The sequence below is a fragment of the Alosa pseudoharengus genome, unplaced genomic scaffold, assembly GCF_046254945.1.
Source record: "Alosa pseudoharengus isolate Yale_2024_CS ecotype anadromous, Long Island Sound unplaced genomic scaffold, YU_APseudo_1.1 YU_APseudo_1.1_scf_24, whole genome shotgun sequence".
Taxonomy (NCBI): Eukaryota; Metazoa; Chordata; class Actinopteri; order Clupeiformes; family Clupeidae; genus Alosa; species Alosa pseudoharengus.
Genome location: NW_027468689.1, coordinates 922,174 through 946,581, shown reverse-complemented (window position 1 = coordinate 946,581; position 24,408 = coordinate 922,174). Strand labels below are relative to the sequence as shown.

Below are 24,408 nucleotides of genomic sequence, written 5' to 3'. Positions count from 1 at the left end.
CCGCAGGGAAGAAGCTTCCTCTGAACCTGCTGGTTCGGGTGTGAAGAGACCTGTAACGCCTTCCAGAAGGGAGTGGGGTGAACAGTCTGTGGTTCGATGCTCTCGATGGTGCAGTGGTAGAAGTTCACCAGAATCTGAGGAGACAGGTGTGTCTCCATTTCACCTTGTGAATTAGTAATAAAGCCGCTATACAGTTAAAAGAAATCAACTTTATTAAAAGCTAAGATGACCGTGGTAGGTCTGACCGTTACTGACGTCCCAAGGACCCAGGTGGCATCCCATACAAATATGGGTGTCTGCTCTGATGCCTGAACTACGAATATTACAAGGTGGACCTTCTTTAGTCTCCTTGGGAAGAAGAAACGCTGGTGAGCCTTCTTGATCAGGGTACAGGTGTTGAGGGCCCAAGAGTTTTCTTAGGAAAAAAGTTCGCACTCCTTGGTACTCTTGTGTTGAGTTTATTGTCTCATTATTTGGCACATGATGTTTCGACCTTGCGGTCTTCCTCAGATTCACTTGCAAACACAGGCTTGGTACATGATCTAAATCACCTGTCTAGAGGGGTGGAGTCAGCTCAGTGATTCGTTAACCCTTGCAGGTACAGCATGCAAGCTTGTGGCGTGACTAAAGCCAAATAAAAACATTAGATAAAACCTTAAACTTTGTACAATAACACAAACAGATCCCAAGAGAGGTCCTCAGAGATGTGGACACCCAGAAACTTGCAGGTGACGTGCTCCACCTCGGTCCCGTTGATGAGAATGGGGGTGTGTGTGCCAGCTTTAGACTTCCTGAAGTCCACAATGAGCTCTTTGGTCTTCTTGGTGTTGAGAGCAGGTTGTTGTCACTGCACCACTATGTTAGACAGAGACACAGATACAATCTAAAGCTAGGAATATATTGCCAGTGCAAATATTATCAAACAAACATTCATTTTACTCCACAATAAGCATAAGTTGTAGTAGCCTACTATAATTCAAGCCAAACCACTTGTGCAATATCAAAACCTAAACATACAGTAGCCTAGTATTGGGTCAGTTCATTGGGTCTGTTCGGAGGCCTAGGACTGAGATCCCAAAACACTGCCCACTGTTAATGGCCAGCCAGAATAGTCTACTGTTGTTCCCCTCAAGTCATACTTGGCATCTGTGAAATATCATTGGATTTATTTATTGCTGGTGTGTGCTTACAGGTGCTGATATGTTCCACCTCTTGGAATTGAATAGAGTCGGCCTATACTGTAGGGACTATGATTAGGATCAATATTAATAGAGTAGGCCTATACTGTAGGGACTATGATTAGGATCAATATTCATTTACACATGCTAATCTACTGCTATAGTGGCACTGAGAAATCAGCTGTGAGGCTAAAATGCGGTCAATGTAACTGTCATATTAGTTGCCGATTTTAATTCAAACAAGTAATTGAAGACCTAACATCACGTTAAGTAGGAACTTTGCCGGAAAACTAGCATAGCCTTTAAATTTCACAGAAGTGGCTAAGACATCAGCCTTTGCTGAGATTCTCGAAAATACTAGACTGATCTTACCTCTGTTGTTTTTACACATTTGCGATATCTGATTAGAAGTCTGCAGTCGGTGTCTGTACTGACTGTAGACATTTTGGGATTCTGATTGACCCAGAGTCTACAGTGACTGTAAACAGTTAGGGATTCTGATTGGCCCAGAGTCTACAGTGACTGTAGAAAGTTTGTCCAGAGACGAATGCTAAAGCTAAAGGTAAGACAATCTTTGGTTTGTCTTTCTTTTTGGCAGCTTTTTGGAACTGATGTTATGAGGAATGGTAAGACATTTCATTGGAGGAAAAGCCATACTGAACTAGAAAAATAAAGATATACCGGTATGCCAATTAGTGACAGTATGGTTCCCTTATCAGTATTGTTCACATACAGTATCTCACAAAAGTCAGTATACCCCTCACATTTCTGCAAATATTGTATTATATCTTTTCATGGGACAACACTGAAAAAATGACACTTTTATGCTTATTCTGAATATGATCTTATTCAGGTTAAGACATCAGAATATACTGTTTACATGGCAGTGTCTTATTCTGAATATTGTCTTACCGGAGTTAATATCGGATTATTAATGTCCATGTAAATGTTCTCACTGTGAGACCGCCAGATATGATCACAACTGGCATGCTTAGGCAGTGTTGGGTATGTTACTGGAAATTAGTCATTAGTTACAGTTACTAGTTATTTTTTTCAAAAGAAATTGAATTACTTTACCAATTACTGTATAACAAAATAATTAGTTACTAGAGAAAGTAACTTTTGAATTACTTTTATGTCTGATTTTAAAATGTCAATGTGAACAGTACTGAAGTCACACACAAAATAAACATAATTCTTAGACCCATGTTTTGTAGTCTAACCCTTCAAATCAAACAGTAGCGTTGTACACGAGTTCTCAAACTTTTCCAACCCTAAAACATTCTACATGAAGGCCCCCCGGACCTCGTTTTAATCCACCCTCACCAAATCTAGGTGGTTTATTAGATATGTATACTGCCTATACCAGCCTACTACTACTAGTACCCTGGTGCCAGGCCTAATACTATGCATGGTGGTGCACTGACTCCTCTTCAGTTTCCCCACAATTCTGCAATATATAGCTTACTATTATCATCATTATTATTGCCATCCTTCAGTAGGCTACTTGGAATGAGTTCAATGTTATGTGAAACAATGTTAAATAGTCTATTATCAAAGTTGTTAAATTGTCTGCAGAATTTTGTGCACAGACTGAGATGTCTGGCTCCTTGCTGTCCCTGTCAAGATGTCCATTTAAATTGTAGCCTTGTGTGAACTCTTGCGTGTTTTGAATCCGAAATAAGGAGGAATGAGGAGAATGCTATTAACTGTAAAGAATGCATCTGCAATGGAAACACTAAACACAATGGCGACACAGTGTTAAGATCGGGCGACGTTAGATCAGAAGCAGCAAATGTGCATCTGTCATCTTGTCTACTGAAGTCGTCCATTTTTCACACAAGATAAACAGAGTAACGCAAGTAACAAACTCATTTAGTTTTAATTGTAACTGCGTTACTTGATTTAAAAAATACTTCATGACATGCTCATTACCACTAAAAGTAGTGGAATTACAGTAGTGCGTTACTCCCAACACTGTTAACAGGACAGGCCTCACCTGCTCTTGACCAAAGTTTCCACTTTTCCACTTTTAAAACCACTGTCAGGACACAGCTGGAACACTTGAGGTGTGCCTAGGCCTGCATATAACATGGTGTAAACTAAGATGACCAAAATATTGCAAACAAACACACACATATCACATAGCAATCCTTCCATGCCATTTCAAATATGTGAGCTGGTCATTAGTGGCGTTTCCACTGCAGGAACTGGAACGTAGTTATATGGGGCCGCAACGCCACGTTCTGGGAACTTCTACGGGGCTGAATCAAGTCTCTGCCTCGGGGACTGGGTAGGTACTTCAGCGCGGCCCTGAAAGGTGTGAGGTGTAAACAAGGTGTGAAGGAGGCTGAGAGGAAGTCCACAAGCACATTAAACCCAGCAAGGCACACGTCAGTTACAGCTAAATTAATGACAGGTTACGTATAGTTTTTGCCTCCGAAGAGGATAGACTAATTTAGGTACCGTATTTTCCGGACTATAAGTCACCTCAGTCATATGCTAAATGTTGCTATGTTCTGAACGTCTGTATTTTACAGCTCGGATGCAACGTGACAGTTCATTTAAACTTCTTAACGAGTTCAGCGAATTAATATACAAGTGTGATACGGCCAACTAAATGGGTGTTTAAATCAGTGGTTCTCAACCTTTTTTCAGTGATGTACCCCCTGTGAAATATTTTTTCAGCCAAGTACCCCCTAACCAGCGCAAAGCATTTTTAGTTGAGAAAAAAAGACTTAAAACCATCCTGGTATGGGGGGGACTTTGGTATGGGGGGGGGTTTAGGATAATGAAATTGAATAGCCTACTGAAATATAAAATTCATTTTATGAACTTGCCTGAAATATAATTGTTTTTAAAGTATTTTTGCATGGATTCTACTTTTTAAATATATGTATATTTGAAAATCTCACGTACCCCCGGAGTGCCTTCACGTACCCCCAGGGGTGAAATCGCTTAGCGGTAACTTGCTTGTTGGACTCGCTGGCTTATGTTAATTTAGCCTATTCAGCCTCCCAGGAATGTTCTTTGTACTATCGTGTAGCTGAATAACCGTTACTGTGTTACGTTAACATACCGGACACCTATTCAGCCTGTTGTTCTGTGTGCTATCGTATAGCTGAATAACCGTTACTGTGTTACGTTAACATACCGGACACCTATTCAGCCTGTTGTTCTGTGTGCTATATGAATAACTTCCCTTTCCAGATTAAATGTCTGTTCTTGGTCTTGGATTTTGTGAAATAAATGTCTAAATAAATGCGACTTATAGCCCAGTGCGACTTATATATGTTTTTTCCCTCTTCATGGCACATTTTTTGACTGATGCGACATATACTCCGGAGCGACTTATAGTCCGGAAAATACGGTAGTAAGAACTTAAAAACTCACACTCACCTGTAATTCACAGAAGCCCCCACCGGACGCAACTCCTGCTGCCGCCACTTCCAGCTCTTCAAGGTCCCCTGCAGCAGCTGCCACCTCCCACTCCTCGTGGCCAGCTAGCTAGCTGATGAACAGGAGAAATGTCAGTCCACGTTGTCATGATGCCAAATGCACAGTTGACAAAAGACCAAATTACACACCTGCCAAAAAACATGGGATAGTAGACCTGGCCAAAACGTCAGAGAATACAAATGCCATATGCTTAATTAATACAATTATGAGGGGGTCCTCTCCCCCTCAACGGGTCCTTGGAACCAAAAGGTTTGAGAACCCTGGTCTAATATATGGTAAGCTTTAAAGTCAGTTTCATGGATTAAGCCTAGTCCTAGACTAAAAGTACATAGAGCAACTCAATCCATATACAGAAAACTAGCCATAGACGTTTAGAAATACTTGAAAGTTGTATGACAATTGGTGCAGTCATCATCGTATCTATCCTCAGTTCAACCTCCTGTTTTTTAGTTTAAACATTTTAAAAGGTGCTATGAAGTGTTTTTTAGTTTAAACATTTTAAAAGGTGCTTTGTAGTGTTTTTTAGTTTAAACATTTTAAAAGGTGCTATGAAGTGTTTTTTTTAGTTTAAACCATCCAAACATGACCAGAGTAACAGTGCAAAGAGTTGCCTGGTATAACAACACTACCAACCAAGATAGACAGCTTGAGAAAGTAGTATGTAGAGCCTCTAAGATCATTGGCTGCAATCTGCCTTCCATTGCTTCACTCTATGCCACTAGAATGTGTAGGAAGGCTAGTAGCATTATCAGTGACTCCTCCCACCCGGCATATCACCTGTTCAACAGCCTCCCATCAGGCAGAAGGTACAGGAGCATCAGTAGCAGAACATCCACTTCAGGAGCATCAGTAGCAGAACATCCCACTTCAGGACTATCAGTAGCAGAACATCCCACTTCAGGAGCATCAGTAGCAGTATCAGTAGCAGAACATCCCACTTCAGAGATAGTACCTACCGCCAAGCCATCAGACACTCTTAACATGCACTGAATATCTTGCACATGTAAATCTATGCATCATGTAGATGTAGGCCCATGTTTGTATGAACATACTATGTGAATAGGCTGAAGCTCTAAAACACTTTAACTCAAGTTCAGCCCTGTATTTTGATGAGTCATGCTGCGTTGTGAGCACTTTCCTATCAGCTGTGTAGCTGAAATGGCAATAAACAATAAAATGTGTCAAAAAAACCTCTGTGTTGTGGAGACCTTCAAACTAGCACAGGCCCCAGGTATTAAATATAATGCAATATAATATAATGCAAGTCAATGCAAGAGTGCCATGTTGCTCAAATCTTACAGAATTACACATAGCTCCTCTAGAGGTTGCTGATGTATGTTTTTTATATGGTGGTGAAATATCCTCATGCATATGGATGGACATCAACATTGGACAGGAAATATACATTGTATACAGTATTTGTATTCACAAAGTGACATAATATGCTACATATTATGCAAATGTGTTCTCATGTACCTGCAGGTCCAGTTGCAAATGTGTTCTCATGTACCTGTAGGTCCAGTTGCAAATGTGTTCTCATGTACCTGTAGGTCCAGTTGCAAATGTGTTCTCATGTACCTGTAGGTCCAGTTGCAGGTCCAGAAGTAATCACAGAAACAGCAACGGAGCATCATCAGAATATCATCAAAAAGTTGATTTATGTCAGTAATTCCGTTCAAAAAGTGAAACTTGTATATTATATTCATTCATTACACACAGACTGATATATTTCAAATGTTTATTTCTTTTAATTTTGATGATTATAACTGACAACTAATGAAAATCCCAAATTCAGTATCTCAGTGTAAGTAGATACAGTAGTCAATAAGAAATATAGTCAACTGTATTTCGTAGTTTGACAATTTATGCTTTTATTTGCCTTCTGTCCTAATTGACACTCAGCCTATCCTTTATTTTTATTGTTTGTATTATTAATAATAATAATTATTATTATGTATCCCACTTGCATCATTATAACAATTAAAGCCAATTCAAACGGTGGCAATATATTACGTGGGCCTCACTGTTACGGCTATGGACCTCATAAAAACGGTCGCTCGCTATGTCGCTATCTCACCAATGAAACCATTTCAACACATTCGCCGTTGTGTTTACACAGGTATTGCATTTTTGAAATAAAATAAAAAACCTACAGCGTGCACATGCATGAAGCCTAGCCTACATGATCAGACGTGATGGGGCATGATGCTCTATTCGAATACGCTACTACAGATCAAAAGTGCATGTAGCTACGAGTGGCATCATCAGCTAAGAGCAAAGTTCAGGCAGCCACATTTTTCAAAGGGAGCGGGAACCCTTTGCAGGGAAGTTCCGTTTCCAAGAAACTGATCAATGATGAGAACATACCTGGTACAGCATAAGCATGCAGCTACTTACTTCACTCCGACAATGGTTCATAATATTCCACATTCTTATTATCCCCGAGGGGAGTGCACCGTTCCTGGAGGTACTGCAATACCAGGTCGATGCGTGGAGTGGACGGAGCAAGCCCCTATTCCATCTCCCTGTTCCAAAAATCAATTTAATATATGGTCCCCGGGTAGGGGACGTATCAGATATTAAACTGATAAGAACAGATACTACACTTGATCTTAGCCAAAAGGCCGAGAAGCGATGCCTAACTGGACACTCCGCTAGGGACTGCATTCTCCGTCGTAATCTTCAAGGTTAGGGCGCTCCTGTAAAACATTTTCTTTCTGCGCGAGAATGTCGGGAGGGAGATCTATCTATAAGGCTCTGGTCGGGACACGCTCACATTCCTATAGCCGTAAAGTTTGAAAATCCCACCTTCCGCCTTTATATTTCGGCATTTTGAGAAACTTTGAATGATTCGTCACATGAGTCATGACACAACCTCTCAGCCAATCACATTTAAGTATAACTAACAAAACACTACAGATGAGATTTGAAGGCACATTTTCGAGTGGTGCCAATGAATTACAGCCCGTGAAACACAACTTATATGCAAACGGCTGCTACAAATTGCCAGGATTTGAGGTTTAACGTTTTAGTGGAATTTTAATGACGTGCCTCACCACCCAGCGGCTGAAAGTGGTACTGCAATCAATGGAAATACAACACAAATCTGACATCTTGTAAGACGATAAACTAGTGAATTTGGCTGACTGAATTCTCATCCGCATAGAACATACATATAAAACTCCATCAGAATAAATAAAAGTTCAAACAAATCACCAGCCAGCAGCAACACCTGGAATGCATATGCATACACCAGACATGAATATGTATCGGATAGAATGCCCACCAGGCATGAATATGTATCGGGTAGCTTGCCCACCAGGCATGAGCATGTATCGGGTAGCATGTATCGGGTAGCTTGCCCACCAGGCATGAATATGTATCGGGTAGAATGCCCACCAGGCATGAGCATGTATCGGGTAGCTTGCCCACCACCATCACGTCCCAACCGCCTGGAGGCTCCTCTGCTCGCTCCCCCACACGACTCTCCAAAACAAAACACACAACGCCAAGACAAAACACACAACGCCAAGACAAAACACACAACGCCAAGACAAAACACACAACGGCAAAACAAAACACACAACTCCTTCCCCATGTATTAGCCGTGAAGCTTTGCCATTGTCACTGTTAATTATTTCTGGAATTCTGAATCTGGGGATCACTTCTCTTGATAGAAAGCAAATCACAGTTTTTTCGTCCTGTACCCTGCTTGGGCTTCCACCCACCTTAAGTATCGACATACTATCACTAAAACATGTTTGGACAAATTGACTATTTTCACTGTCACTGTAATCCATTACTAGATGTTTGAATGGACCTTCTGGGAGTGGAATGTGTCCCAGGGGTCTTGGGTCTATGCCTGTTTTTATGCCTTTTCTTGCACAAATGTGACAATTCTCAACACATGAGCAACGCGATCCTGAAGTGACCCCCCCCCCCCCCTTTGCACAAGTGATCCACACTATGTGCATGACAATAATGAGATGGAGCAGCTGATTCGGGGCAATAATGAGATGGAGCAGCTGATTCGGGGCAATAATGAGATGGAGCAGCTGATTCCACCATCCTGCCGTCATGGTCCCCCCCCCCTTTGACGCACCCCAATGTTAGCAGCTGGTCCATCAGGCCTGGTGGGTACCTAGCCTCGCAAGGTTTGTCCCAGCATTCAGGGCAGCCTGCTCTTTGGCATAATGCACAACAGAGGGGACCCTGATGATGATGTATATGTTTGTCATCATACCATTTAGAGCACCATGTGCACTCATTATGATGGTAGGGGCACTTTGTGGGGCATGGCATGGTACATGGCCCTGCTGCTCAACACTGTATGTGGTTCATTCTCCTGAGGGGGTTTTGGGACTGTGTTAAGCCTTCTTGCCTCTGGGGCAGCTTCCTGCGCTACCTCATCTGCATTAGCATTACCTACGCTAATGTGGTCCTGCCCCTTACAGTGTGCTTTGCATTTGCATATTTTTGGTAATAATAATAATAACTAATAATAACTGAATTTGTTCCAAACATACATTTGCAAATACACTGTAAGATTTTATAGTGATGTTTTAATCTAGTGTGAGCCTTCCATGTCTCCTTACAGGGGGAAAATTTCTTACTAGGGGTGTGACTTTCAAAACCGACGTCTCGAATCAGTGTCGAGGCTTCGAAGCACAAGTGTTTCGAAACACTGCTTCGAAACGTGGTTCAAAACAGCCATGTCGTGACCACTGCTTCGAAACATCGTTCAAAATCCCCATGTCATGTGACCAAAGTTAAGTGAACCTTCGGTGCATTTCACCGGTGTCGGCAGGCGTGCCCGCGCGTTCAATTAACAGTGTAGACTATTATTAAGCAATAACCATGATGTAGTGGTTAGTGAGGGTGTTTTTTGCACGGTAGCCCAGGCTGCTCAAATGTGGTTCGATCCCCGTTTGATTTGTAAGGTATTGTTTCAGATCGTTTAGCTATAAGTTTTCTTGATTCATCATTAACCACACAGTTTCAACTAAACTCTCAGAATGGTCAAAAATGGAGTTTTTATAAGAAGAAAGTAGGGCTGTCAAAATAACTGATTAATTTCGATTAATTAATTTGAGAAAAAATAACTGATTAAAAAAAATAACGCAGATTAATCGATTCCGTATGACCTTTGACCCCGAGCCATTGTAGTCAGTAACCATTAGACTGTAAAAAGGAGAGAGAAGAAAATGTGCTGCCTAGATCATTGATTGGAACATTTACTTTTAAAAAACGGCCTGATGGTGTCGCACATTAATGCAAAGAAATAGTGTTGACATTGAGGGGAGTGTTAATTTATTTTCATTGTGTCCCCTAGGTTATATCTGTGGCCTGAAATAGCTTGTATATGAAAAAAAACTTCTTCCCGAAGCACTTTTTTATTTATTTCCTCAGCATATTAGGTCATATCATAGATTATTATGGGCATTATTAAAATAATAATAAAAGAGTTTTTGAACTTTAATGTCACTAATGCTGATTATTCAATGATTCATTTGAATTTAAATATTTAAAAATACTTTCACAGCAAATATTATATATGTGATTAATTTAGATTAATTAATCACAGAGTATGTAATTAATTAGATTCATTTTTTTAATCGATTTACAGCCCTAGAAGAAAGTGATTTAGAGAACACTAGTGGCAGCAATAGATTCTCTTTATTGTCACTTCATGTGGTCTCCCATCTAGTAATTGACCATGACTGCTTAGCTTTTAACAAAGACTGAACACAGGTAACACAGCGAGCCACGAACTTTAAAGACTACATCTTCAATACGAAGCATTTGACAGATTAGTTTCACCCTAAACAGCTCTGAGGTGTCGGAATTGTTTCAAAGCTTCGGAACAATTCGGCACAATTGCTTCGAACGTTTCAGTGTTTCATAAAGCCTCGCTTTGCCCATCCCTATTTCTTACAAACCTACGTCTCCTTCCCTTAAAGGCAGAACACAGTTCGTATAATCTGGGCTGCGTGCTAGGTGTGTCTTGCGAGAGGGGGCACCTCCTCCTCTGAACCTGATTGGATGTAGTCTACTTCTGGCCGGCCCCCTGGCTGAGTGCCAGCTGACTCTGGCCAATCCCACGCTCCTCCCTCATCTAGCTCCTCCCAATCACTTCCCACTGTGAGCTCCGATTCGTCTTCCAAGACCTCTGTACTCTGCTCTGCCTCCTTACCTTCTTCTCTGTCCTTCTCTGGGCTTAAGGGGTGTAAGGAGGACTTCTACTAGAGGGGCTATAGGGGGAAAGGCTTTCCTCATTACTCAGAGGGTCAGGCGTCTCTGTTGATGGGCTTGTGAGTACTTTTATCAAAGCATTTATGTCCAAAGCATGTGTCTGGTGCAAGTCCTTGAACAGTATTCCGAGGGCTGTCACAATTGATCCACTTTTTATTCCAACATCCTCCAACCGACCCTCTCTCTGTCCCTCGGCGATCTCCTCAATCACAACTGTGCGTCTGTGTGTTCCTGGCCTCTATTGTAGATTGTAGTTCCTGTATTGTTTCCCTCCGAGCAAAATTGCCTACCTTTTGGGCCCTTGGGGAACCGGCTGCCGGGACCTGCTTCACCCGGGGCAGAACTGCTGCCTGATGAATCCTGTGTCACATCTCGGTTGGAACCTCCAGTCTGGAAAAACTGGTCCACTTCCAAATCCAATTAGCAATTAATCACTTAACTATTTACTAATTAGCACTCTGGAAGGCGTCCGAAGGAGACAATGCAGACAGGAGATCTCTGAAGACTGTTAATCTTTATTCACCGTATTGCAGTGATAGTCCAGCCTATAACGATGTCCAGACCAGGTGTCAAGCAATAGGGTGATGTGAGATGTCATCAGCTGGCGCCCCCCGATGAGATCTGACTAAAAGGTGGCTGCGGCCTCTTTTATACCCCTTAACCTTAGAGTTGGGCCCTCTCCTCTCGCCACTCTCGAAAGACACCTGTTGGCCAATCAGCATCTACCAGGGTTACGAATATTGGTGGAAACCATCTTCTCATCATGCATAACAATATATGCAAAACTGTCTGGTTCTATCCAGTTGGGTGTAAGCAGGGCTTCTTATCTCGTTTGCTTCATAGCATCCAATGCCCACCCATTACTTGGCCTTGTTCTTATCATCACCAGCTGACATCATCCTCTCTCTCTTGACCATCATATGAGAGGCCTAGTGTCCACTGTATCCTCCATCATATGAGAGGCCTAGTGTCCACTGTATCCTCCATCACATGAGAGGCCTAGTTGAGAGGCCTAGTTGAGAGGCCTAGTGTCTACTGTATCCTCCATCATATGAGAGGCCTAGTGTCCACTGTATCCTCCATCATATGAACGGCCTAGTGTCCACTGTATCCTCCATCATATGAAAGGCCTAGTGTCCACTGTATCCTCCATCACATGAGAGGCCTAGTGTCCACTGTATCCTCCATCATATGAAAGGCCTAGTGTCTACTGTATCCTCCATCATATGAGAGGCCTAGTGTCCACTGTATCCTCCATCATATGAACGGCCTAGTGTCCACTGTATCCTCCATCATATGAAAGGCCTAGTGTCTACTGTATCCTCCATCACATGAGAGGCCTAGTGTCTACTGTATCCTCCATCATATGAAAGGCCTAGTGTCTACTGTATCCTCCATCACATGAGAGGCCTAGTGTCTACTGTATCCTCCATCATATGAACGGCCTAGTGTCTACTGTATCCTCCATCATATGAACGGCCTAGTGTCTACTGTATCCTCCATCATATGAGAGGCCTAGTGTCTACTGTATTCTCCTGCACTCCTTGACTGCTGGTCTGGTCTGTTCAAGATGTGTACATAATAATTGCAGTAATATTAAAGTTTATAAAAAACATACATGCATCCTTTAAGTCATAGAAATCCACCACACCTACCTTCAAATGCTTTAGAAAGCTGAGACCTTGTAGTTTCTTATGGAATAATCAGAATAGCTGTGGGAAGTACTGGCACAGAGGTACAGAGGCTAGAATACTGTTTTATATTTCTGCCGGATAACAAGTTCCTCTGAACTGACCACATTACAGCCCTCTAGGTCACTTGAGATGACTTAGAAACACAACTGAGCCCTAGCACCAGGTCTTGTGAAGCTGTGTGCAAAAGTAGATCAATATAGAATACAAAATGAGTGCTTTGGACCATTATTTGCCAAGGTATGCTCATGCGTTTTGTAAAATGCCCTATGGAAACTCCCCATAGGACTTTTGGGTTCCCAAAATGCATACTGACAATAAAATGCTTATGGTGTTGCAATCTCTTGGTGTTGTTTGGCTGAGGTTTCTTGTACACTATCTGGATTGTATGTCAGGGGTTATGATATAGAATGACTACACAAAATATGGAATAATTACACAAAAGTCTTTTTTTGCATTTTCTTTGTTGCTTCAGTGGGTGTGTATAAGATGGACTATACAGCTGCACAACTAATATTAAATAAAACAACATGAATATTCCATTTCTAGGGATTACTGTGAATATGTCAGGACCCAATATGTGGCATCTACTTATTGCACTGCTGCTAAAGTAGAAGCACCAAAATCGGAGGAGGGGGGCATTTTTTATCAAATTAATTTGAGACATAGTTTGATTAATCTGACAAGCCGAGAGCACTGCTGATGTGACAACAGACACACATGGAGCCGAGAGCACTGCTGATGTGAGAGCAGCATTCCCATAGTCAGCATTCCCAGATCTCAAGCATATGGACTCTGCAGCTGGAGGTGAGGCTGTAGTGAGCATGCAACTCTCCAGAAGTAACAGCTCTATGATGATTCTGCTAATCACACAATCTTCAGTGTCCTGCTCTTTCCTCTCAAAACAACTCCTCTTCACATGTTGATGAAGTAAAATGTCTGCATATGCAAATTAATCCATTTCATAATCATTGAAAATATCAAATACTAAAATCGACAATATAGTGTAGTGAACTTAAGACTTGAATAATCAATCACCAGTCCTCCAACAGCGGTGTACTCTGTAGTGAGAAAAAGGGAGAGATATTTGCTATACATGTATTGCTGGACATAACTGCCATGAGAAATAGCGAGATTGAGGACAGTAATGTCTCAAATATTCACATACACACACAGAAGACGACTTGAGAAACATACGTGACCTTTTTTCCACAAGTTCATGTTTATTTTGCAGTACAGAAATCATTTGAGCCCCGTTAGTACAACATTGAGCTTTTTAAACATTCTCTTAAAAACACTAAATGTCTCCACACAGGGCTTCTGTCAAGTCAATACTGCAGGCGACGTTTGGTCCTTTCTAAACACAACACAGATATTACAGCACAACTCAGCAACCATGTCTACACCCCCCCCCCCCCTTCCTCTTTGAAACTTCAGCATCAACTGTCTGTCTGTCTGGGTGTCTAGGAAGAGAGCACACTCTGGCCGTACACACACACACACACACACACAAAACCGTGTGAGCTGTGAAGTGCTTGTTTTGCAGCTCTGGCTAATGATAAGGGTTTTGCATGTGTGGAAGCCAGCTGCAGAGGGAGAGAAAGCAAAGGTGTCAATCAAACTCACAAACTCACGCCTGTTGACATCACTTTTTGGGGGTTGCTGCTGTGACATGATGCAAGCAGACTTAATAACTAGCTGTGATTGGTGGACAGAACTGACCACCGTGGAACTCTGCGCAGGTTGCCGCAGTAACAGATTTCTGATTGGTGACTACGTACAACTCAAGCCAAACGAGATTCAAATCAGAGAATTCAGTGATTTTTTTAATAGGGTACAGGGGTGACATTTAGGACATCCTGAAGCAAGAAAGCGCAGCACTAACATTCTACAACACAAACACACACACGCACGCACGCGCACACACACACACACACACACACACACACACATCAACTTCATAAGCGGGGGTCATGTTCAGTTTTTTGCACAGAATGTCTCTTCTCTCCTTTACAAACCCACAACACACACCCCTTCTCTCTCGTCACTGTGAATGGATAAGTACTGGTAGGAGTGGTCATAAGACTTGATAATACCGCTGGTCATTTGGCATCGCTGAGAGAGTGTGAGCGAGAGAAAGACACAGAGAGAGAGAGAGAGAGAGAGAGAGCATACTTTTAAACCATCACTCCAGATCTCCCCCCTGACTGGAAAAGAGCTGATGTCACCCTACCATCTCCCAAAGTGAAATGCTAAGTTTGTAACTGAGTATCTTCAACTTCTTAATAAGGGCAAAAAAAAAAAGATTAACAAAAACAAAACAAAAACACATGTGATCATCAGCTAGCCCATTTCTTTTGGTTGGTTGTCGGTCTGTTTTGTTTACGTTTGTTTTTTTATTTCAGTTGCATTTTTTTTAAACTGGAGATTATAACGCCTGGTCTGGGCAATCTGGCCCACTAGCTCCCTCTACTGGTCAGCGGCATCACCAAAGATGTCGTTCTTCGTGCGTTCCATCTCCGCAAAGTCAAAGTCCGAGCCCGTCATGCGGCGGTAGATGTCCTTGATGTCGTCGCAGGTGGTCTCAAAGTGGGTGGTGGCGTCGTAAGAACGCGAGATGAAGATCTGCCAGACATACCCACAAATCAAAATTGTGTATTTCAACCAAGGGAAGGAAAGTTCACTGAAAACACCAACAACTAACCCCCCCCCCCCCCCCAAAGTAAAATAAACTCTCAGACAGTCTGTTAGTGGATCCCTCATCTCACCTGACTCTCGGTTCCCAGATCAGTGGGTTCATGCAGGTCACTGATGCTCACAAACCTACAAAATCATCATAAAGTTCACATAAATGGCATGTCACACACAGTGTACATAAAGCACTGTGACTACCAGAATTGCAATAAAACTATTACAATTCTCTTTTATTGCAAAACTGGTGGCAAAATGTGTTTCCAACCAGTTTTGTAATAAACTAGAATTGTAATAAAATATTTTCAATGGTAAAGAAGTCAGTTAGAAATCACTAGTCAATAAAATGGGGAATCTATTAATTATTTAATTTATTATCATTATGGTTTGTTTTCTCGAAAATTTAGATTTGTTTATGATATTAACCGTCCTACACAACTGTAAATAGTCAGTAACATTCTAAATTGATCTGCAATCATTCTACAAACTTTAATATAAAAGTTATTACAAATCTGATTTATTGCAAAAATGTTTGAAAAACACGTTTTCGATCATATAGGGAATGTATTTATCATCCCATTGTATCATTATGATTGTTTTACATTTCCATAATTTGGATCTGTTTTTTTTCATATTTACTACACAACTATAAATAGCCAGTAACATAGAAAGGGACATCTGCATACATTCTACAAACTTTGAAAAAGTTATTCCAAGTCTGGTTTATTGCAGAAAATCATTGCTAACTACTCATTCATTTCGGATTGGACAAGAGGCATTCCATGAGTCATCACAATTGTCAATATCCCAGGACCTCCCCACTTGGGTATTTTGCACTATTAATGGAGTTATCCAACGCGAACAAACAATTAATTTGAAGCGAGAGATCAGCGATTTCATAACTTGTGGTCGTGGTGTTCGTAAAGGATATCGCCAGCGCTGTAATCAAACATGGAAAACGTTTACTCACCTACAACCAACAAAACTGGAAGTAAAGAGAACTGCACCGCGGCTGTTTGGGTTTTGTAGCCTATACTTCAAATTGGTCTATTGTAATGACATTATAGCTTACACTTTAAACACCTCTGCAAGTTGCACAGGCACACACACACACACACAGGCCTTACTTCTGCACACACACACACACACACACACACACACACACAGGCCTTACTTCTGCACACACACACACACACACACACACACACACACACAGGCCTTACTTCTGCTCAATGGGCTCACACACACACACACACGCACACGCACGCACGCACGCACGCACACAGGCCTTACTTCTGCTCAATGGGCTCACTCACACACACACACGCACGCACGCACGCACGCACACAGGCCTTACTTCTGCACGCACACACACACACACACAGGCCTTACTCAGGGATTAAAGTGAAAAAAAATCGTTTGACTGAACTTTTTTCAGGCCATAAGTCATACGTTGTTCATATCTACCTATAGAGATAGCACCCCTTTTGCGGTCGCGACCTATTTGTTTTTAATGTACAAAAAGATGCAAACAGCAAAGTAAAGGGAGTATTCGCCTTATTCGCACGCCGGCCATTGTTTAAACCAAAACGAGGCTACAGGGTACACTTACTATATAATTAATGCCACCTACAGGTGAATGCATAGAACATAACAATCCTATAGTTTGTGTACCCTGTAGCCTCGTTTTAGCCGCCAATGGCCACCATGTGAATAAGGCGAATTGAGTGTTCTTGATTGAGACTGAGTTTTCCTGATGAACAAAAATATATTTTAGTACCATCCCTGACCATTGCTGATTAGCCATTGCTGTTCTTTTCTACTGCAGCAATATTGTAGAAAGGCTTTAACACACTCTTATTTAATTACTTCAGGGCAAAAGTGTTTAAAGGGGAGATTTTTTTCTTGTTAATATGCAATTCAACACCAAGTAAAATCTATAAAATCAAGTTTACAAGACTTCCCATTTCCTCATCAAAGTAACGAATCAGAACATTCTAGATATTGTTCATATTTCCATTTGTTGCCTCATCCGCATTTAATGAAAACATGGTAATTTTGAGTTTTACAGACAACTCAGTTTTCCAATGAGCAGCAATACTGTGTGTGTCCATGCAGGAGGTCTGCGCATTTGATAACGACAATCTGGAGACGGCGCTTTTGTCTTCAGCAACAGATTGTATAAGGTTGACAAGAGGTTGCGATATTGTGAAGGGCAGGTGGTGTTGCGTTATGAAAGAACATGCGTAGCCTACTTTCTAAACGTAAAAACGGTCAGCCATAGATAAACGTAGCCTACCTCTGTCGTGGTGGCTAGCACCAGGTAGGGAAGATGTCCTGAAGTGCACGAATGTTAACCTTATGGCGGTCTTCTGATTGGTGGCGTGCTAAAACGTTTTCCTATTGCATCCATAAACAATTTTCTTGCAGAGAACCGCGCAAAAGCAAACCCCTGGCACTTTAATTTCTTTACACCATGGCTTGTTAGTTCTCCTCCGTTTCCAACAGCTGCCCATCTCCATAAATTTTTTTAACTTTTGACACCTGCCTTCCTTTAGCAACAACGCATACATGACAGCTAGTGGCCTTGCCAAATAGACGCACACAAATCATGACGCTAATATGCGAGGTTCTGGTAGGCCTACTGGTTATGGTTTTGTGCTATAAATTAATAATATTTTATAGCAACGTTTTAAGTTGACTATTTTAATTGCATGATTATTTTTTGTCAACATACACTCACAACCTACTGTCGTTAAAAGTGAGGCCCAAAATAGGCTACAAGGCTGTCTGTGCGTCACAAACACGACTGACCCCCTTACTCGACAGTTCGCGATGATGACAATATTATTATTATTTTATGTTAACACGCTCAGACAAAACCTTCCGTCGCAAATTGTGAAAAACATTGTTGTCATAATAGACGGGATAATAAATTGCATAGGCTACGGTTTATATTGCGTCGCTTTACACATAATGTTAGTTGCATTGATTAAAAACTAACAATAATAGTAGCCTACATCGGGTGGCATAGCAGGCTATCTGTTCAAGTCATAGGTGACACCCAAAATGAATGACCTCCCCTGACAAGAGTTCGCGATAGTAAGAAATTGTCTACATTGATGCACGGAAAGAACACAGCCTATACGCTTCTTCTCATATCCAAAAAAGTTAAACGGATTGGCCAACCTCATCAGCTGTCTCGATTGTGTCACTATAATCCAACTTTTAGACCGTTATAAGTGTTATAAGTGTTCTTTTTTTTAAGCAAACGCTCAAGACAAGTGTGTAGCAACATAAACAAAGCGAAACATATGGCTGACGTAGGCTATCTTCTTGAGCGGTCACTGATTGAGACACAGAAAGTTCTCAAGAACACTATTAGGTCTTAAACATTTACCTAATATTTGTAGTTGCCTTAAAAAGGAAAAGCAAAGGTGACAGCCCCCCCCCCCCTGCTATTTTTCTCATCGGATCTGCATCGATCTCAAATAGGACATTTCTAAAATCAAATTGACGGAAATCCGTCCTACGACGGAGAACTTTAATCCTTGCTTACTTCTGCACGCACGCACACACGCCTTACTTCTGCACGCACACGCACGCACGCACGCACGCACGCGCACACACACACACACACACACAGGCCTTACTTCTGCACGCACACACACACACACACACAGGCCTCACTTCTGCACGCACACACACACACACACACACAGGCCTTACTTCTGCGCACACACACACACACACACACACACACACACACACACACACACACACACACAGGCCTTACTTCTGCACACACGCACACACACACAGGCCTTACTTCTGCACACACACACACACACACAGGCCTTACTTCTGCACACACGCACACACACAGGCCTTACTTCTGCACACACACACACACACACACACACAGGCCTTACTTCTGCACACACACACACACACACACACAGGCCTTACTTCTGCACACACACACACACACAGGCCTTACTTCTGCACACACACACAGGCCTTACTTCTGCACACACACACAGGCCTTACTTCTGCACGCACACACGCCTTACTTCTGCACACACACACACAGGCCTTACTTCTGCACACACACAGGCCTTACTTCTGCACACACACACACACACACACACACACACACACACACACACACACACACACACACACACACACACACACACACACACACACACACACACACACACACACACACACACACACACACACACACACACACACACACACACACACACACACACACACACACACACACACACACAGGCCTTACTTCTGCTCAATGGGCTCCAGCAGGTCCAGAGCGGGCTGGATCTCCTTCTCGGGGTCGTTGGTCTCCACTGTTGTGCTGACGATGGCTACGTACTTGCCCTTAGACGCAACGTTGTGTGGGAACGAGGCCATACACACGTAGATGTCTGTTTACGAGACACACATACACACACACACACAAGTTACAAACCAAATAAATCTGTGTGTGAGTATGTGTATGTGTGCTTACTTCCTTTTATTGTGATTGCTGAGACAGACGCATGAGAGGTTACACATCAACGATGAGTATGCATGGGTTTCACAAGTAGCATGTGTGTGATGTCACTTCAGGCAGCCCCATACCGTGTTTCCTGTTGACCTGGTTCTGGGGGATGATGATCTGGCAGGAGTTAGCGTCGCTGGTGTTCTTGATGGGGTGGCTTATGATGCAGATGACCCGGACCACCTGGCCCACCTTTTTGGCCCGGTCCATTAAGTAGCTGGGGTCGCAGATCAGCTGCTTACAGCGAGCAATCTACCGAGTGCACACATGTATACACACTTAGTCAAAAAGCGATAATAGTGATAATTGTAATAGGCTTCCAATGAGCCCATATAAACATTTAACCAGGAGTGTGCAATACTACGCATTTCAGATGAGGTGTGTGTGTGTGTGTGTGTGTGTGTGTGTGTGTGCTCACCTCTCCCTCTGATTTAACGCCGACTACCTTTCCGTTCTCGATAATGATCTCCTCAATGGGCTTATTTAACATGTAGGTTCCTCCATAGATGGCACATAGTCTGAGAGAGAGTAGAGGAAGAAGAAAGGAAAAGGCAGGATTTAGTTCTGCTGCCCTGGTAAGAATAAGTACATGCTCTGATTTAGTTCTGCTGCCCTGGTAAGAATAAGTACATGCTCTGATATGCGGTGTGTGTTGTAATGGTGATAGTCGCCCTCATTTCTGAAACAAACATATGATATAAAACAGGCGTAGGACAGGTGTATGCTCATTTCCACACAAAGCATGGCATTTATCAATTTGAACCTGAGCGGTGGCTACGCTCGAATCTCACGTCAAGTCTCCACTCGTGTACGCAAGTTTTTGAGGCGAGAGTTGAATTCATGGAATATCTTGGCCCTAAGACTTTTCCTGCACATTTGTAGCCTACTTTCCGTAATGTACCCTGTTATGTTGACATATTTGATAGCTTAGGATAGCCATATGTGGAGAGAATGACTTTCCCTTTGGAAAGCGCGACAGCAGTATTTGCAGTATGATGGCAGGTGTCGTATGGTTTCGTAATTTATTTGTTGAATGATGCATTCTCTCTGCGAAAATAAAGTCTGTTACACTTAAATAGCCATAATTTTCCGGCTTTCTTGGCGACACTTTTTGTGACTTGTCACACTCTCACTTGGGCCATCTCCAGGTCAGAAATGTTTCTCTTTTGGACGTATTGTGCATCTTCATGTCGTAAATTCTATGGGCAAATGACCATGAATTGGGGCGCGATATCTAAACGACGCTTGTTTTCAGCCGCCACATTTACCAACACACACTCATGCTTGTGCTGGAATTGGAGTGATACGAACGCTTCATGAATCACACGTGAGCCTCGTCGTAAGATGATGAATCACACGTGAGCCTCGTCGTAAGATGATGAATCACACGTGAGCCTCATCGTAAGATGACTCCTGCATTCAGCAGTGTTTGTTTCCTCTAGATTTTTTTTAACAGTGCCACTAACGTCTATAAAAACAATATATTTATGGAATAAAACTAGACAGGTACATCGGATTAGCATTGCTGAGAACACTGAGAAGAACGTTAATGTTTTAAGTAGGCTACAACAATACAATATATAATATGTGAAGTGAAACTGGACGGGCCATAATAACCTCTGACTAGTTTTAGGCTACTTATTGTTAAATGCAATGTTAGCGGCTGCCAGCTCTGCCCTACTAAGGCAAAAGACCTTAACTCACCAGAGTGTGAAACTGAGAAAAATGACTTTAAAGTTATCTTAATGTCCTGACAATTGAGTAATAGGTATAATATTGTAATTTTCACAAAAAAAATGTAACTCAAATTTGACCTTTGACCCTTTTTGAGTTACTGTATTCTGCTTTAGGTTTGCCCACAAAATGACAATCGGTCATACCAAGGCAAAATACCTTAACTTGTATTTTATAGCACAATGTTATAATAACAATGATAACTTTCACTTAAAATTTAAGCAATATAACCCACTATGATAAAATGGCTTTTTTACAGTTTTTTCTGTATTTCATACTAGTACCACACAGACAGTCGCATTGATTCACACACTCTCTTTGACAGATGTCAGAATTAAGAATGAGAGTGTTTTGATGTGTTAATATATATAAAGCATATTTTTCTGTTTGGATATGAAGCACTAACTTAGACTCATTGGCTTGTTTATTTCGATAACCAGTAGCCTAGAACAGAAAAATATTATAGAATCATCCCATTATAGCATCTTAATGTCTGCTGAGAAGTTTCAGTGAAAACATAGGATTTAATATTTCTTGGGATTTTACTTGCAGTATTTGCATTATTATCATGAAATCAGGAATACATTTTCATGATGTGTGTAGGTATTTTCGAAAATTATGAATAAACACTGTATTGATAGGCTACATTTTCCTGTATAGAATGGGAATTTAAAACCAAATGCAGATGATAAAACAAAGTTCTCCCACACAAATAAGATTAGGATGTGATTGGTTGCCTTTATTTGGTCATTTTAGATTACTGCAATTTAAAACTGCCTGCTTTGCAACTAACTTTAATTTCCCCACTAACCCACAGCTACACTAAACTTTAGGATTGCATAGATAGAATTGACAGCCTGTAATAACCTGGGAGTTTTGACTAGCCGGCAGCAAGTTTTAAAAACTTGTGGCGGATTTAATGGATTTGTTTTCTCGTTGGTTGTTTGGTATGGATTTTAACCAGGGTTCAACAAAAGGTAGGCTCTAAATTACTACATTCCTGCTGCTGGTGTATGGGTGTGTGTGGAAGGTGTGTTGGTGGCTAAAATAAACGTAGAGGAAACACTGGTTCAGATCTGCGCTGGTTTCTAGGTTTGGTTGGTAAATGAGGGCCAGTGTGTTTGAAATGAGTGTGTATTTTGTGTGCGTTGAACAGGAGCGTGTGTGTGTTGTTAGTGTGTGTGCGTGATCACCTGGCAAAGCCCTGAGGTAACTCCCCAAGGCCGTACAGAGGGTACAGGTAAGGACTCTTGCCGTAGCGAGCCAGAGACTCACTGTACAGCTTGATCCTGTGGAAGGTGTCAATGCACGGCTGGTCCAGGTAGCTACACACACACAAGAAATACCATTAACATGACTTCACTAACATACATTTGAACTCAATGCACGGCTGGTCCATGTAGCTACACACATTATCATGACTTCACTAACATACATTTGAACTCAATGCACAGCTCGTCCAGGTAGCTACACACACACACATTATCATGACTTCACTAACATACATTTGAACTCAATGCACAGCTGGTCCAGGTAGCTACACACACACACACATTATCATGACTTCACTAATATACATTTGAACTCGAGTCATTTCTAGAGCTCTCTTGGGGCAAGGGGTGTGTGTGTGTGTTAATATAAAAAACTAAAAGTGTGTCAGACATATCAGTGCAAAAAAGAACATATATATCTGTGGGTGTGTGTGTGTGTGTGTGTGTGTGTGTGTGTGTTAATATAGAAAACTAAATGTGTGTCAGACATATCAGTGCAAAAAAGAACATATATCTCTGTGTGTGTGTGTGTGTGTGTGTGTGTGTGTGTTAATATAGAAAACTAAATGTGTGTCAGACGTATCAGTGCAAAAAAGAACATATATCTGTGTGTGTGTGTTAATATAGAAATCTAAATGTGTGGCAGACATATCAGTGCAAAAAAGAACATATATCTGTGTGTGTGTGTGTGTGTGTGTTAATATATAAAACGAAATGTGTGTCAGATATATCAGTGCCAAAAAGAACATATATCTGTGTGCGTGTGTGTGTGTGTGAGACTCACTCATCTGTGCGGTAGAGCTTTAGGGCATGGTGTGTGTGTGTGTGTGTGTGTGTATATAAGTATAAGTATATATACTCTTTTGATCCCGTGAGGGAAATTTGGTCTCTGCATTTAACCCAATCGGTGAATTAGTGAAACACACACAGCACACAGTGAACACACAGTGAGGTGAAGCACACACTAATCCCGGCGCAGTGAGCTGCCTGCTACAACAGCGGCGCTCGGGGAGCAGTGAGGGGTTAGGTGCCTTGCTCAAGGGCACTTCAGCCGTGCCTACTGGTCGAGGCTCGAACCGGCAACCCTCCGGTTACAAGTCCAGAGTGCTAACCAGTGGGCCACGGCTGCCCACACCAGTGTGTGTGTGTGTGTGTGTGTGTGTGCGTGCGTGTGTGCGCATGTGTGTGTGTGTGTGCGTGTGCGTGTGTGTGTTAGAGACTCACTCATCTGTGCCGTAGAGTGCTAGGGCATGGTGTGTGTGTGTGTGTGTGTGTGTGTGTGTGTGTGTGTGTGTGTGTGTGTGTGTGTGTGTGTGAGAGACTCACTCATCTGTGCGGTAGAGCGCTAGGGCATGGTGTGTGTGTGTGTGTGTGTGTGTGTGTGTGTGTGTGTGAGAGACTCACTCATCTGTGCGGTAGAGCGCTAGGGCATGGCCTGTAAAGTCCATTACATCCTGTCCCAGGTCGAACTTCTTGTAGACATCACGCATGGTGGTTTTTTTGGGGTCCACACCTTCCATGGTTTTAGGGTCGTTCTCATCGAAGTTGGCCACGAAGACCAGGAA

The 24,408-nt window shown here is 42.1% G+C and overlaps 1 protein-coding gene, 1 long non-coding RNA gene and 1 other non-coding gene across 6 annotated transcripts in view; all 3 read right to left on the bottom strand.

Moving 5' to 3' along the window:
- Positions 1-674: 674 nt before the first annotated feature.
- LOC143142081 (uncharacterized) lies at positions 675-7,392 on the bottom strand. 3 transcript variants are annotated; one of them, XR_012990886.1, is made up of 5 exons: positions 7,005-7,392; positions 5,415-6,215; positions 4,578-4,689; positions 3,178-3,491; positions 675-855 (listed from the first exon to the last, which is right to left on the bottom strand). It is a non-coding gene; the product is annotated as an uncharacterized LOC143142081 (long non-coding RNA). The 3 variants fall into 3 exon arrangements; XR_012990887.1 differs by lacking the exon at positions 675-855 and having other exon boundaries at positions 2,324-3,491; positions 5,415-5,532; positions 6,114-6,215; positions 7,005-7,379; XR_012990885.1 differs by lacking the exon at positions 675-855 and having other exon boundaries at positions 2,324-3,491; positions 7,005-7,390.
- LOC143142724 (U2 spliceosomal RNA) lies at positions 7,083-7,273 on the bottom strand. Its single transcript, XR_012990965.1, has one exon. It is a non-coding gene; the product is annotated as a U2 spliceosomal RNA (small nuclear RNA).
- Positions 7,393-13,778: 6,386 nt separating the features above from the next.
- gdi2 (GDP dissociation inhibitor 2) overlaps positions 13,779-24,408 on the bottom strand; it is a 27,757-nt gene continuing 17,127 nt past the window's right edge. For both annotated transcript variants that reach the window (XM_076302759.1, XM_076302760.1), the window contains 7 exons: positions 24,248-24,408; positions 22,766-22,897; positions 20,257-20,356; positions 19,919-20,090; positions 19,578-19,722; positions 15,349-15,403; positions 13,779-15,205 (listed from right to left, as the gene is read on the bottom strand). The exon at positions 24,248-24,408 is cut by the window's right edge and continues 38 nt beyond it. In XM_076302759.1, coding sequence (XP_076158874.1) covers positions 15,050-15,205; positions 15,349-15,403; positions 19,578-19,722; positions 19,919-20,090; positions 20,257-20,356; positions 22,766-22,897; positions 24,248-24,408 — 921 coding nt within the window. In that variant the 3' untranslated portion in view covers positions 13,779-15,049. The remainder of the gene's footprint in view (positions 15,206-15,348; positions 15,404-19,577; positions 19,723-19,918; positions 20,091-20,256; positions 20,357-22,765; positions 22,898-24,247) is intronic.